Genomic DNA, 13,253 nt, shown 5'->3' with positions numbered 1-13,253 from the left:
CTTCTGCCTGATTTGCCTTTAATCCCCTGTGGATCGGAGACTTCTTCTCCGATTCACACCTTTTGCCCCGCGATAATTACTCGACATACTTGCGTAATTTAGTATTAAGTCTTTCGTTGTAAGAAAGGGAGGCAGAAGGAATATTGCATTCGTTCTGACTCCCTTTCGGGTCTCTCGTGCAGCAACCTCCTCGTGGTGAGACCTGGGCAATCGGTATTATCCTTTATTTGTAAGAACTTCTAGTCTCTTATGAATAAAGGATAATACCGAGCTAATAGCTGCACATTGCACATGTCCAATTTTCGATAAGATTGTGTACTAGAATTTAAGACTTGCGAGATATAGAAACATATGTATTTCATTAAATTGTATGTGAATTTACTTTGAGGTAGCTTGCTGTCGGCCAAGGGTACATCAATGCTTTCTGCGTTTACCCTTGGCCCGCCTTGAGTTCGTTATTTCAATCAGTGATCTCGACAATTTGTATTTCTGTATTTCCAATTGTTTGCATCGGGACTTTCACAAGTCCCGCTTCGAAACATTTTCATATCTTGTCTGAAATTGGTATTCCTCCGATCGGAGGTCCCCCAGGGGCTCACTCACGGATGGTGCCGTGAGTGAGTACGGGGTGTCGCGTCCCCGGGGTACCCGAATCGCCTATAGGCCGCACCCGTGTGCGGGGTTAGTTTGGCTCTCGTGAGCTGGTGTTAGGTTGGCTCTCGTGAGCTGGTTAGATTCGCACTCGTGTGCGGGGTTAATTTGGCTCTCGTGAGCTGGTGTTAGGTTGGCTCTCGTGAGCTGGTTAGATTCGCACTCGTGTGCGGGGTTAGTTTGGTTCTCGTGAACTGGTTCTAGGTTTGCTCTCGTGAGCGGGTATTAGGTTTGCACTCGTGTGCAGGGTTATGTATTGTTACGTCTAACTATATTATTAGTCTGTTTCAGCTAGAATACACCAAGAAGAAGTCATACCAAGAAGAAGACATACCAAGAAGAGGACACACCAAGAAGAGGACACACCAAGAAGAGGACACACCAAGAAGAGGACACACCAAGAAGAGGACGTACCACGAAGTTGTAGTTTTATTCGCCGAGGGAGGTCCCCCAGGGGCTCACTCACGGATGCGGCCGTGAGTGAGTACGGGGAGTCGCGTCCCCGGGGTACCCGAATCGCCGATAGGCCGCACCCGAGTAAGTCGAGTAATTATTGTCTTAAATTCACGTTACTCGTTTTCTTGATTCCGACACAGCCTTCTACTGTGTCGGACCTTGCTTGTATGTACCAGACCGATTGGAGCCGGTATTCGGCGTCGATACATTGAGAGGGGTGGTTCATTGAGACCTGTTCACTCGTATTGCTATTCTCTCTGTTCGTAATCCTACCCACGTCATCTCAATGCATTGCGTTGCCTGGTGGCAGGTAGTTGGCAGAGAAATTCTCTGTTCGTCATCCTACCCACGTCATCTCAATGCATTGCGTTGCCTGGTGGCAGGTAGTTGGCAGAGAGATGGTGTTACGTTTGAACACTTCTCACTGTCCATTCCTCTTGGTGAGGACACGTCAGGTATCGGCTCTGACCGGAGCTGCACTGCAAGCATTGTACGCGCCGCGTCACCTTCGAACCAGAGCCTTCTGCTCTGGTTCGCTCTTATTTTTTACTTTGAAAGAATCAGAGCCTTCTGCCTGATTCGCCTTTGAACCCCCGTGGATCGGAGACTTCTTCTCCGATTCACACCTTTTGCTCCGCGATAATTGCTCGACTTGCGTGCGTAATTTAGTATAATTCCATCGACTTGCGTGCGTTTGTTATTAAGATTGTATATCGTCGTTCTAAATATGTCGAGTAATTATTGCCGTAACGTCACTTTACTCGACTCGTATTTTTGACTCCGACACAGCCTTCTGCTGTGTCGGACCTTGCTTGCATGTACCAGACCTCTTGGAGCCGGTATTCGGCGTCGATTCATTGAGAGGGGTGGTTCATTGAGACCTGTTCACTCGTATTGCCATTCTCTCTGTTCGTAATCCTACCCACGTTACCTCAATGCTTTGCGTTGCCTGGTGGCAGGTAGTTGGCAGAGAAATTCTCTGTTCGTCATCCTACCCACGTCATCTCAATGCATTGCGTTGCCTGGTGGCAGGTAGTTGGCAGAGAGATGGTGTTACGTTTGAACACTTCTCACTGTCCATTCCTCTTGGTGAGGACACGTCAGGTATCGGCTCTGACCGGAGCTGTACTGCAAGCATTGTACGCGCCGCGTCACCTTCGAACCAGAGCCTTCTGCTCTGGTTCGCTCTTATTTTTTACTTTGAAAGAATCAGAGCCTTCTGCCTGATTCGCCTTTGAACCCCCGTGGATCGGAGACTTCTTCTCCGATTCACACCTTTTGCTCCGCGATAATTGCTCGACTTGCGTGCGTAATTTAGTATAATTCCATCGACTTGCGTGCGTTAGTTATTAAGATTGTATATCGTCGTTCTAAATATGTCGAGTAATTATTGCCGTAACGTCACTTTACTCGACTCGTATTTTTGACTCCGACACAGCCTTCTGCTGTGTCGGACCTTGCTTGTATGTACCAGACCGATTGGAGCCGGTATTCGGCGTCGATACATTGAGGGGGGTGGTTCGTTGAGACCTGTTCACTCGTATTGCCATTCTCTCTGTTCGTAATCCTACCCACGTTACCTCAATGTTTTGCGTTGCCTGGTGGCAGGTAGTTGGCAGAGAAATTCTCTGTTCGTCATCCTACCCACGTCATCTCAATGCATTGCGTTGCCTGGTGGCAGGTAGTTGGCAGAGAGATGGTGTTACGTTTGAACACTTCTCACTGTCCATTCCTCTTGGTGAGGACACGTCGGGTATCGGCTCTGACCGGAGCTGCACTGCAAGCATTGTACGCGCCGCGTCACCTTCGAACTAGAGCCTTCTGCTCTGGTTCGCTCTTGTTTCTCACTTTGAAAGAATCAGAGCCTTCTGCCTGATTTGCCTTTAATCCCCTGTGGATCGGAGACTTCTTCTCCGATTCACACCTTTTGCCCCGCGATAATTACTCGACATACTTGCGTAATTTAGTATTAAGTCTTTCGTTGTAAGAAAGGGAGGCAGAAGGAATATTGCATTCGTTCTGACTCCCTTTCGGGTCTCTCGTGCAGCAACCTCCTCGTGGTGAGACCTGGGCAATCGGTATTATCCTTTATTTGTAAGAACTTCTAGTCTCTTATGAATAAAGGATAATACCGAGCTAATAGCTGCACATTGCACATGTCCAATTTTCGATAAGATTGTGTACTAGAATTTAAGACTTGCGAGATATAGAAACATATGTATTTCATTAAATTGTATGTGAATTTACTTTGAGGTAGCTTGCTGTCGGCCAAGGGTACATCAATGCTTTCTGCGTTTACCCTTGGCCCGCCTTGAGTTCGTTATTTCAATCAGTGATCTCGACAATTTGTATTTCTGTATTTCCAATTGTTTGCATCGGGACTTTCACAAGTCCCGCTTCGAAACATTTTCATATCTTGTCTGAAATTGGTATTCCTCCGATCGGAGGTCCCCCAGGGGCTCACTCACGGATGGTGCCGTGAGTGAGTACGGGGTGTCGCGTCCCCGGGGTACCCGAATCGCCTATAGGCCGCACCCGTGTGCGGGGTTAGTTTGGCTCTCGTGAGCTGGTGTTAGGTTGGCTCTCGTGAGCTGGTTAGATTCGCACTCGTGTGCGGGGTTAATTTGGCTCTCGTGAGCTGGTGTTAGGTTGGCTCTCGTGAGCTGGTTAGATTCGCACTCGTGTGCGGGGTTAGTTTGGTTCTCGTGAACTGGTTCTAGGTTTGCTCTCGTGAGCGGGTATTAGGTTTGCACTCGTGTGCAGGGTTATGTATTGTTACGTCTAACTATATTATTAGTCTGTTTCAGCTAGAATACACCAAGAAGAAGTCATACCAAGAAGAAGACATACCAAGAAGAGGACACACCAAGAAGAGGACACACCAAGAAGAGGACACACCAAGAAGAGGACACACCAAGAAGAGGACACACCAAGAAGAGGACGTACCACGAAGTTGTAGTTTTATTCGCCGAGGGAGGTCCCCCAGGGGCTCACTCACGGATGCGGCCGTGAGTGAGTACGGGGAGTCGCGTCCCCGGGGTACCCGAATCGCCGATAGGCCGCACCCGAGTAAGTCGAGTAATTATTGTCTTAAATTCACGTTACTCGTTTTCTTGATTCCGACACAGCCTTCTACTGTGTCGGACCTTGCTTGTATGTACCAGACCGATTGGAGCCGGTATTCGGCGTCGATACATTGAGAGGGGTGGTTCATTGAGACCTGTTCACTCGTATTGCTATTCTCTCTGTTCGTAATCCTACCCACGTCATCTCAATGCATTGCGTTGCCTGGTGGCAGGTAGTTGGCAGAGAAATTCTCTGTTCGTCATCCTACCCACGTCATCTCAATGCATTGCGTTGCCTGGTGGCAGGTAGTTGGCAGAGAGATGGTGTTACGTTTGAACACTTCTCACTGTCCATTCCTCTTGGTGAGGACACGTCAGGTATCGGCTCTGACCGGAGCTGCACTGCAAGCATTGTACGCGCCGCGTCACCTTCGAACCAGAGCCTTCTGCTCTGGTTCGCTCTTATTTTTTACTTTGAAAGAATCAGAGCCTTCTGCCTGATTCGCCTTTGAACCCCCGTGGATCGGAGACTTCTTCTCCGATTCACACCTTTTGCTCCGCGATAATTGCTCGACTTGCGTGCGTAATTTAGTATAATTCCATCGACTTGCGTGCGTTTGTTATTAAGATTGTATATCGTCGTTCTAAATATGTCGAGTAATTATTGCCGTAACGTCACTTTACTCGACTCGTATTTTTGACTCCGACACAGCCTTCTGCTGTGTCGGACCTTGCTTGCATGTACCAGACCTCTTGGAGCCGGTATTCGGCGTCGATTCATTGAGAGGGGTGGTTCATTGAGACCTGTTCACTCGTATTGCCATTCTCTCTGTTCGTAATCCTACCCACGTTACCTCAATGCTTTGCGTTGCCTGGTGGCAGGTAGTTGGCAGAGAAATTCTCTGTTCGTCATCCTACCCACGTCATCTCAATGCATTGCGTTGCCTGGTGGCAGGTAGTTGGCAGAGAGATGGTGTTACGTTTGAACACTTCTCACTGTCCATTCCTCTTGGTGAGGACACGTCAGGTATCGGCTCTGACCGGAGCTGTACTGCAAGCATTGTACGCGCCGCGTCACCTTCGAACCAGAGCCTTCTGCTCTGGTTCGCTCTTATTTTTTACTTTGAAAGAATCAGAGCCTTCTGCCTGATTCGCCTTTGAACCCCCGTGGATCGGAGACTTCTTCTCCGATTCACACCTTTTGCTCCGCGATAATTGCTCGACTTGCGTGCGTAATTTAGTATAATTCCATCGACTTGCGTGCGTTAGTTATTAAGATTGTATATCGTCGTTCTAAATATGTCGAGTAATTATTGCCGTAACGTCACTTTACTCGACTCGTATTTTTGACTCCGACACAGCCTTCTGCTGTGTCGGACCTTGCTTGTATGTACCAGACCGATTGGAGCCGGTATTCGGCGTCGATACATTGAGGGGGGTGGTTCGTTGAGACCTGTTCACTCGTATTGCCATTCTCTCTGTTCGTAATCCTACCCACGTTACCTCAATGCTTTGCGTTGCCTGGTGGCAGGTAGTTGGCAGAGAAATTCTCTGTTCGTCATCCTACCCACGTCATCTCAATGCATTGCGTTGCCTGGTGGCAGGTAGTTGGCAGAGAGATGGTGTTACGTTTGAACACTTCTCACTGTCCATTCCTCTTGGTGAGGACACGTCAGGTATCGGCTCTGACCGGAGCTGTACTGCAAGCATTGTACGCGCCGCGTCACCTTCGAACCAGAGCCTTCTGCTCTGGTTCGCTCTTATTTTTTACTTTGAAAGAATCAGAGCCTTCTGCCTGATTCGCCTTTGAACCCCCGTGGATCGGAGACTTCTTCTCCGATTCACACCTTTTGCTCCGCGATAATTGCTCGACTTGCGTGCGTAATTTAGTATAATTCCATCGACTTGCGTGCGTTTGTTATTAAGATTGTATATCGTCGTTCTAAATATGTCGAGTAATTATTGCCGTAACGTCACTTTACTCGACTCGTATTTTTGACTCCGACACAGCCTTCTGCTGTGTCGGACCTTGCTTGCATGTACCAGACCTCTTGGAGCCGGTATTCGGCGTCGATTCATTGAGAGGGGTGGTTCATTGAGACCTGTTCACTCGTATTGCCATTCTCTCTGTTCGTAATCCTACCCACGTTACCTCAATGCTTTGCGTTGCCTGGTGGCAGGTAGTTGGCAGAGAAATTCTCTGTTCGTCATCCTACCCACGTCATCTCAATGCATTGCGTTGCCTGGTGGCAGGTAGTTGGCAGAGAGATGGTGTTACGTTTGAACACTTCTCACTGTCCATTCCTCTTGGTGAGGACACGTCAGGTATCGGCTCTGACCGGAGCTGTACTGCAAGCATTGTACGCGCCGCGTCACCTTCGAACCAGAGCCTTCTGCTCTGGTTCGCTCTTATTTTTTACTTTGAAAGAATCAGAGCCTTCTGCCTGATTCGCCTTTGAACCCCCGTGGATCGGAGACTTCTTCTCCGATTCACACCTTTTGCTCCGCGATAATTGCTCGACTTGCGTGCGTAATTTAGTATAATTCCATCGACTTGCGTGCGTTAGTTATTAAGATTGTATATCGTCGTTCTAAATATGTCGAGTAATTATTGCCGTAACGTCACTTTACTCGACTCGTATTTTTGACTCCGACACAGCCTTCTGCTGTGTCGGACCTTGCTTGTATGTACCAGACCGATTGGAGCCGGTATTCGGCGTCGATACATTGAGGGGGGTGGTTCGTTGAGACCTGTTCACTCGTATTGCCATTCTCTCTGTTCGTAATCCTACCCACGTTACCTCAATGCTTTGCGTTGCCTGGTGGCAGGTAGTTGGCAGAGAAATTCTCTGTTCGTCATCCTACCCACGTCATCTCAATGCATTGCGTTGCCTGGTGGCAGGTAGTTGGCAGAGAGATGGTGTTACGTTTGAACACTTCTCACTGTCCATTCCTCTTGGTGAGGACACGTCAGGTATCGGCTCTGACCGGAGCTGTACTGCAAGCATTGTACGCGCCGCGTCACCTTCGAACCAGAGCCTTCTGCTCTGGTTCGCTCTTATTTTTTACTTTGAAAGAATCAGAGCCTTCTGCCTGATTCGCCTTTGAACCCCCGTGGATCGGAGACTTCTTCTCCGATTCACACCTTTTGCTCCGCGATAATTGCTCGACTTGCGTGCGTAATTTAGTATAATTCCATCGACTTGCGTGCGTTAGTTATTAAGATTGTATATCGTCGTTCTAAATATGTCGAGTAATTATTGCCGTAACGTCACTTTACTCGACTCGTATTTTTGACTCCGACACAGCCTTCTGCTGTGTCGGACCTTGCTTGTATGTACCAGACCGATTGGAGCCGGTATTCGGCGTCGATACATTGAGGGGGGTGGTTCGTTGAGACCTGTTCACTCGTATTGCCATTCTCTCTGTTCGTAATCCTACCCACGTTACCTCAATGTTTTGCGTTGCCTGGTGGCAGGTAGTTGGCAGAGAAATTCTCTGTTCGTCATCCTACCCACGTCATCTCAATGCATTGCGTTGCCTGGTGGCAGGTAGTTGGCAGAGAGATGGTGTTACGTTTGAACACTTCTCACTGTCCATTCCTCTTGGTGAGGACACGTCGGGTATCGGCTCTGACCGGAGCTGCACTGCAAGCATTGTACGCGCCGCGTCACCTTCGAACTAGAGCCTTCTGCTCTGGTTCGCTCTTGTTTCTCACTTTGAAAGAATCAGAGCCTTCTGCCTGATTTGCCTTTAATCCCCCGTGGATCGGAGACTTCTTCTCCGATTCACACCTTTTGCCCCGCGATAATTACTCGACATACTTGCGTAATTTAGTATTAAGTCTTTCGTTGTAAGAAAGGGAGGCAGAAGGAATATTGCATTCGTTCTGACTCCCTTTCGGGTCTCTCGTGCAGCAACCTCCTCGTGGTGAGACCTGGGCAATCGGTATTATCCTTTATTTGTAAGAACTTTTAGTGTCTTATGAATAAAGGATAATATCGAGCTAATAGCTGCACATTGAATAAATATGTTGATTTTTCAATAAATTCTATTCCTATACCTATTGTCTTTCACAACATTTTGCAATTTTACCTTCCTTCAGATCAAAATATATGTATTATCCAAGCTAATTTGCCCCGGGCGTGAACAATGTCATATATCGTCTGGTTCTATTTAGGTAAAGAGACGGGATAGTATTTCGTCGGTGATAGTATTATTAGGCAATTAGGGGAGAGTCGTGCAGTACCGACCAGAATACTGTACCGACCAAAATTAATTTATGACTTTCCAGGTCAAATGGCTACACTTCCTTGAAGAAAACAAATGAATATAACTATTGTGGGTAATATGTTTCGTTGCTACATTGTTCATTCGATTTTTTTCGCAGTTCCGACACATTTAAAGAAAACTTAGAGCGGTCGGTACTGCACGACTCTCCCCTACAGAATGGGTAAATACTATATCATTCTTCTTCTACTTGACGAGTATCTCGTCGTTGGTAGAACTTTTAGCGATGTGGTATTTCAGATCACTGTAAGTTCCACGTTATCCCCGCGCCCACCTGTGCTCACCTGCCTATGTCGCTGAATAGCACAAGGGCTAGTAGTCTCTTGTCGGTGCCACAAAAATGAAATGGGTTTTGTTCCATGCTAAAGTAAATGTAGGAAAATATGGGGCACTAATCCTGGACTTAAGCACTCCTCCCACTTCCTCTTTGATTTGAGGTAACCCCGCAAAGTCCAACTATGCCTTTCCAGACTATCGATCTAGATACATTTATTCGACACGATTTCGAATATTTCTTCAAATCTGAATGAACTTTCGAAACTAACGAATTCTAAAAGTAATTTATATAAAGTCGGTTACCGTATTTCAAATCAATTATAATCGTTAGAAATTAGTGTAAGGGAGGCTGTCGTTCATAAGATAGCATTTCTCGGTTCCCGAAGAATAAATAACCTTATGATTCTCTTACTAGAAATTGATCTTGGACTTAGCACGAAACATAACCATCGATATTGTTTCCTAGACGACGGAGCTTCGTGAAATGACAACAAATACACAGCACACAGTAGCACATAAAACAACATACCCAGTTCGCCTTGTACCACATAGTACACTGTCTTCGATCATTTCTGCTCGTTGAACTTAAGTGTTGGTGGTGAGTGTTCAGCGAATAATGTCCGTTGTCGAGCAGTCAACTTCCGACCAGGATATTATCGTACCGCCGAGTTTGCCGCTTATTTTGAAGCAGTTTTGCAAGGCTGCCATTCGAACACAGCCCTACGATTTATTAAAGTGGTCCAGTTCGTATTTTCGAGCTTTGGCGGAGGGCGAAGAACCGCCAACAAAACTGAGACTCGAATATCCACCACCGAGCACCGCCTCCGGGTTGACACTTGGTTTTCTGCGAATTTTACTCCGACAATTCGGAGGTACAATCAGATGTGCATACATTGCTAATATTATGCACGTTCCATGCCGGACGATTTTGGAATCGTGAGATTACGTGGAGAGTTGCTAAGGCTGTAAAGAAATTTCCAACCGTTCGAAGTGTGTTAAATGTTTCTCAGTATTCGAATATTGTCAAGAACTATTGATCCATATATTTCACTTATTAGTTTAGCTCTCGTCTGTTCATCCTACCAATTTGATACCACAAAATTATATTGACTTATACATACTTTAATTCTTTTATTAGTTTGTTTTATTCTCATGAAAAATTTATTCTGACAAAAAATTTGTATTATATTGAGCTACAGATTATGCATATTGCTGCAGTGATGTTAATGGACCACAAAGAGCCCATTTTTTTGCTCAACGTCAAAATTTCTTTCTTTCTAAATAAAAATTTAATTGAAAATTTCTGTGTAACGCATACATTTTTTAAATTTTAATTACAATCTGTAATTATTTTATCCATCCTGATGTTAATCAGTATGTTAATTATGACCGATTATAAAGCTGTTACTTCTCTAACTAATTAAGAACGAGAAAAAAAGTGTTTCATGAGCATCATCAAAATGCATGTATATATTCACACTAACGTTCTGTTAAATTTTCGACATCGAATTAAATAATTTTAAAGTTGAAAATAAAATATGGTAGAATTATTCAGTTGCTTTGTTTTTCTTTTTTAATAAAAATCACCAACTGCGGCAGAGGTAAATTACGAATGTTTGTTGGACAGATTACAACAAATCATTGCCTGTTGAAACGATACTATGGCGATGGGATTGTTTGTGCTTGGATCGAAGGGATTTGAACTTGATCATGATGATCGGGAAATTTCGACGAAGGTGTCAGGTGAAAAAGTTTCTGGCCATAGCCGTGGGTCTTTTGGGCTCCAGTCTGTTTGAAACGATGGTCATGATTTGTGAATTGTTCACCCATGAACCTGAAGGTGGATCGGCCATGGTTCCCGTTGCGTTGTTTATGGAAATCTACGGGTGGGTTTGAAAGTATCAACAGTGCTTTTTAAATTACAATATTTCTTTCTTTCATAATTACTAATTCGATCAATCCTTGAATAGACAGAACCTCAGTCCATTTAAACTAATATATGATTATAAATGTTCCATCTGAACATTAATTTTCTGAGTCTGTTTAAATTTTTAGCTGTTTATTAGGTCTTACAAGAATCCACGTTGAATTCAATTTTTTGAGGATTCAACGATATGTAAAAGAAAATTAATAACGACTAGAAAAGCTATAAAGACATTAGAAGAATTGAATGATATATATTTTGGTATTATTATTTTCGACTTATTAAAATCATTAAAAATGGAAACACTTAAAATTGCCTGGGAGAATCTTTTGCATAAAAATCCGCAGTCTATATTGATAATATTTTAATGTCGTCAATAGCCTCGCAAGGGTTAAAAAATAAAAATAACGATGAATGGTTTCTTCCGAATTATTTGTCGTTTTATACAAAAGAGGGCAATGTCGAAAGTGAATAAAATGTCTTTATTCGTTAAGAAAAGATTTTTATCAATCACTTAGATATTTAGCAGGACTTCGATGCGATGGAAGCGCAAGGGGTTCCTCGGACGATGATCCAACAGAATTTATTATATTCAATGAGTCCACTGGGTCTGGATCATTAGCGAGTCAAGATCTCAGCGAAGGGAAATTTTACGTGGATCGAATTTGTTCAATTGCAAGTCAAGACACCGAAGCGGATGTCAATCTGGATTTGGAGTTAGTGTCGAAGGGTGACGTCGAATCTTCTAGAAGTACTTTCATATCGATTACATTGCCCTTAGAATGCTCTTATATTTTATATTAAAAAGACATTGTCTTCCCCAGCTGACACAACGCCAAGCGACAGTTACACTGGTCGCAAAAAAATGACCGATGATAAGACGGAACAGGAGTCGTCCAGCGAAAGAACATTAAAAGTGGAATGCAATAATGTAACTTCCGGTGCGGACGCCGAATCGAATAAGACGCTTCAGTTGAGCGAAGAGAAAAAGTCGAATGGAAGCGAAAATACGTCCGAAAAAGGAACAACCGGTAGCAATACTCCAGAAGAGAACATTAGCAGAAGTCGGAGGACTAGTAGGGCAGATGAGAAAAAAAGGAAAAAGAAGATCCTAGATCCAAAGCTTCTTAAATATCATCCAAACGTTCCTGGTGAGACAAGAGAAAGTTGTAAAAATATTCACTGAAATTAGATAAATTTTGTTAACTTTTGGGAAGGGTCATGTAGAACCACAAACCTTTTGTAGTATGCCTCAACTAATATATACTTCTGATGAAAATCAAATTTGAAAGACGCAATTGATAACACAAATGAGATAAATCGTTCCTCTAACTTTTGTCATAAAGATTAATAATTCCTGAAGACTGCAAAGTTATACTTTGAAACATTTTAAAGTCTAAGTCTGAGTAACTATAAATTATAAAAACAAATAAGAAAAACCAAAGGGCTTTAATTATAAAAAAGAATTTTGTAAAATTTGACGGATTCTGCATGACTCTAAAGCATGTCTAATTAAGATGTTTTTAAATGTTAGGTATCGGGCCTCGGCTTTCAGCTGAAGAGGTGGCTACTGTTGCAATATGGATGAGCGAGTGTGCAAAAGTGCAGGAAGGCATGGTTGGACCACGAAATCTTCGACACATGAATTGTCCTCCTCTAGATAGACAACAAAGTTCGAGCTCATGACAGAGTTCATAGCCTAGCAAATGCTGTTTTGACAAATTACACCTATATTACTCGTTCTAAAAGTTACAACTGCAGAAAAAACATTTACAAATTGTATTAGTTCAACGTGTAGCGGCTTCGTTTCAATTATTTTAAATCTCTCCAACGTTCATTTGTCATTTTATTTTTGATTAACACAGCAATATACAGAATACTCAAATATAAAAGTTACGATACCTTGTACAAGAGTAGTAGATTTACACGGTATTATTATCATAACATTACTCTGAGCAATGATGTAATTCACACTTACAAATAGTTCTATATCCTAACTGTATCATCGTGGACACGTTTTCGATCTGTAAAAGGTACAAGTACAGTTTTGTTTAGAAGAAGTTATTTACATGACTTTGTAATAAAAAAAAATACGAGTATTGAAATTAAGAATAAAAAGATATTCAGTGAACTGGCACTCTCCGTTTATCTACACTTAGAATATTTTTAATAAGTACGCGAATTTGGTATAGAATAAGTCTTGAACGATTGCTTGACGAATTAATATTCTTCTGGAACATACAAATACAATACTTACCGGAGATAGGTAGTATGAAACTAAATATTAAATATAATCGTATAACGATTAATCGCTTATTTAAAATTTACAATCACTAGTTGTCGTTCCATAATAAAATTTATAGAAAAATTTGTGAACTCTACGCTTTCGATTCTTAAAAAGAAAATCAGTACCTAGTCAATATCACAGGAACATTTCACTTAATTTTAAAACATGATGTTAAAAATCTCTCGTTCAAATCTTCTTACATCGAATCTTGCAGAAAATATTGATTCGCGCTTTTTACAGAAATAATACATTAATATGACAGCAGAGATTCACTGTACGTAGCTACGTCAATTTTTGCAACACA

At 43.3% G+C, this 13,253-nt stretch overlaps 1 protein-coding gene across 1 annotated transcript; it reads left to right on the top strand.

Moving 5' to 3' along the window:
- Positions 1–3,127: 3,127 nt before the first annotated feature.
- LOC143207739 (uncharacterized) lies at positions 3,128–12,519 on the top strand. Its single transcript, XM_076421509.1, has 5 exons — positions 3,128–9,610; positions 10,366–10,624; positions 11,181–11,413; positions 11,487–11,813; positions 12,197–12,519. The coding sequence occupies exons 1-5, from the start codon at positions 9,355–9,357 to the stop codon at positions 12,346–12,348; spliced, it is 1,227 nt and encodes a 408-aa protein (XP_076277624.1). The 5' UTR covers positions 3,128–9,354; the 3' UTR covers positions 12,349–12,519.
- The last annotated feature ends 734 nt before the right edge of the window (positions 12,520–13,253 follow it).

Source organism: Lasioglossum baleicum, chromosome 4, assembly GCF_051020765.1.
Source record: "Lasioglossum baleicum chromosome 4, iyLasBale1, whole genome shotgun sequence".
Classification (NCBI taxonomy): domain Eukaryota; kingdom Metazoa; phylum Arthropoda; class Insecta; order Hymenoptera; family Halictidae; genus Lasioglossum; species Lasioglossum baleicum.
This window is presented reverse-complemented; position numbering and strand designations above follow the sequence as displayed.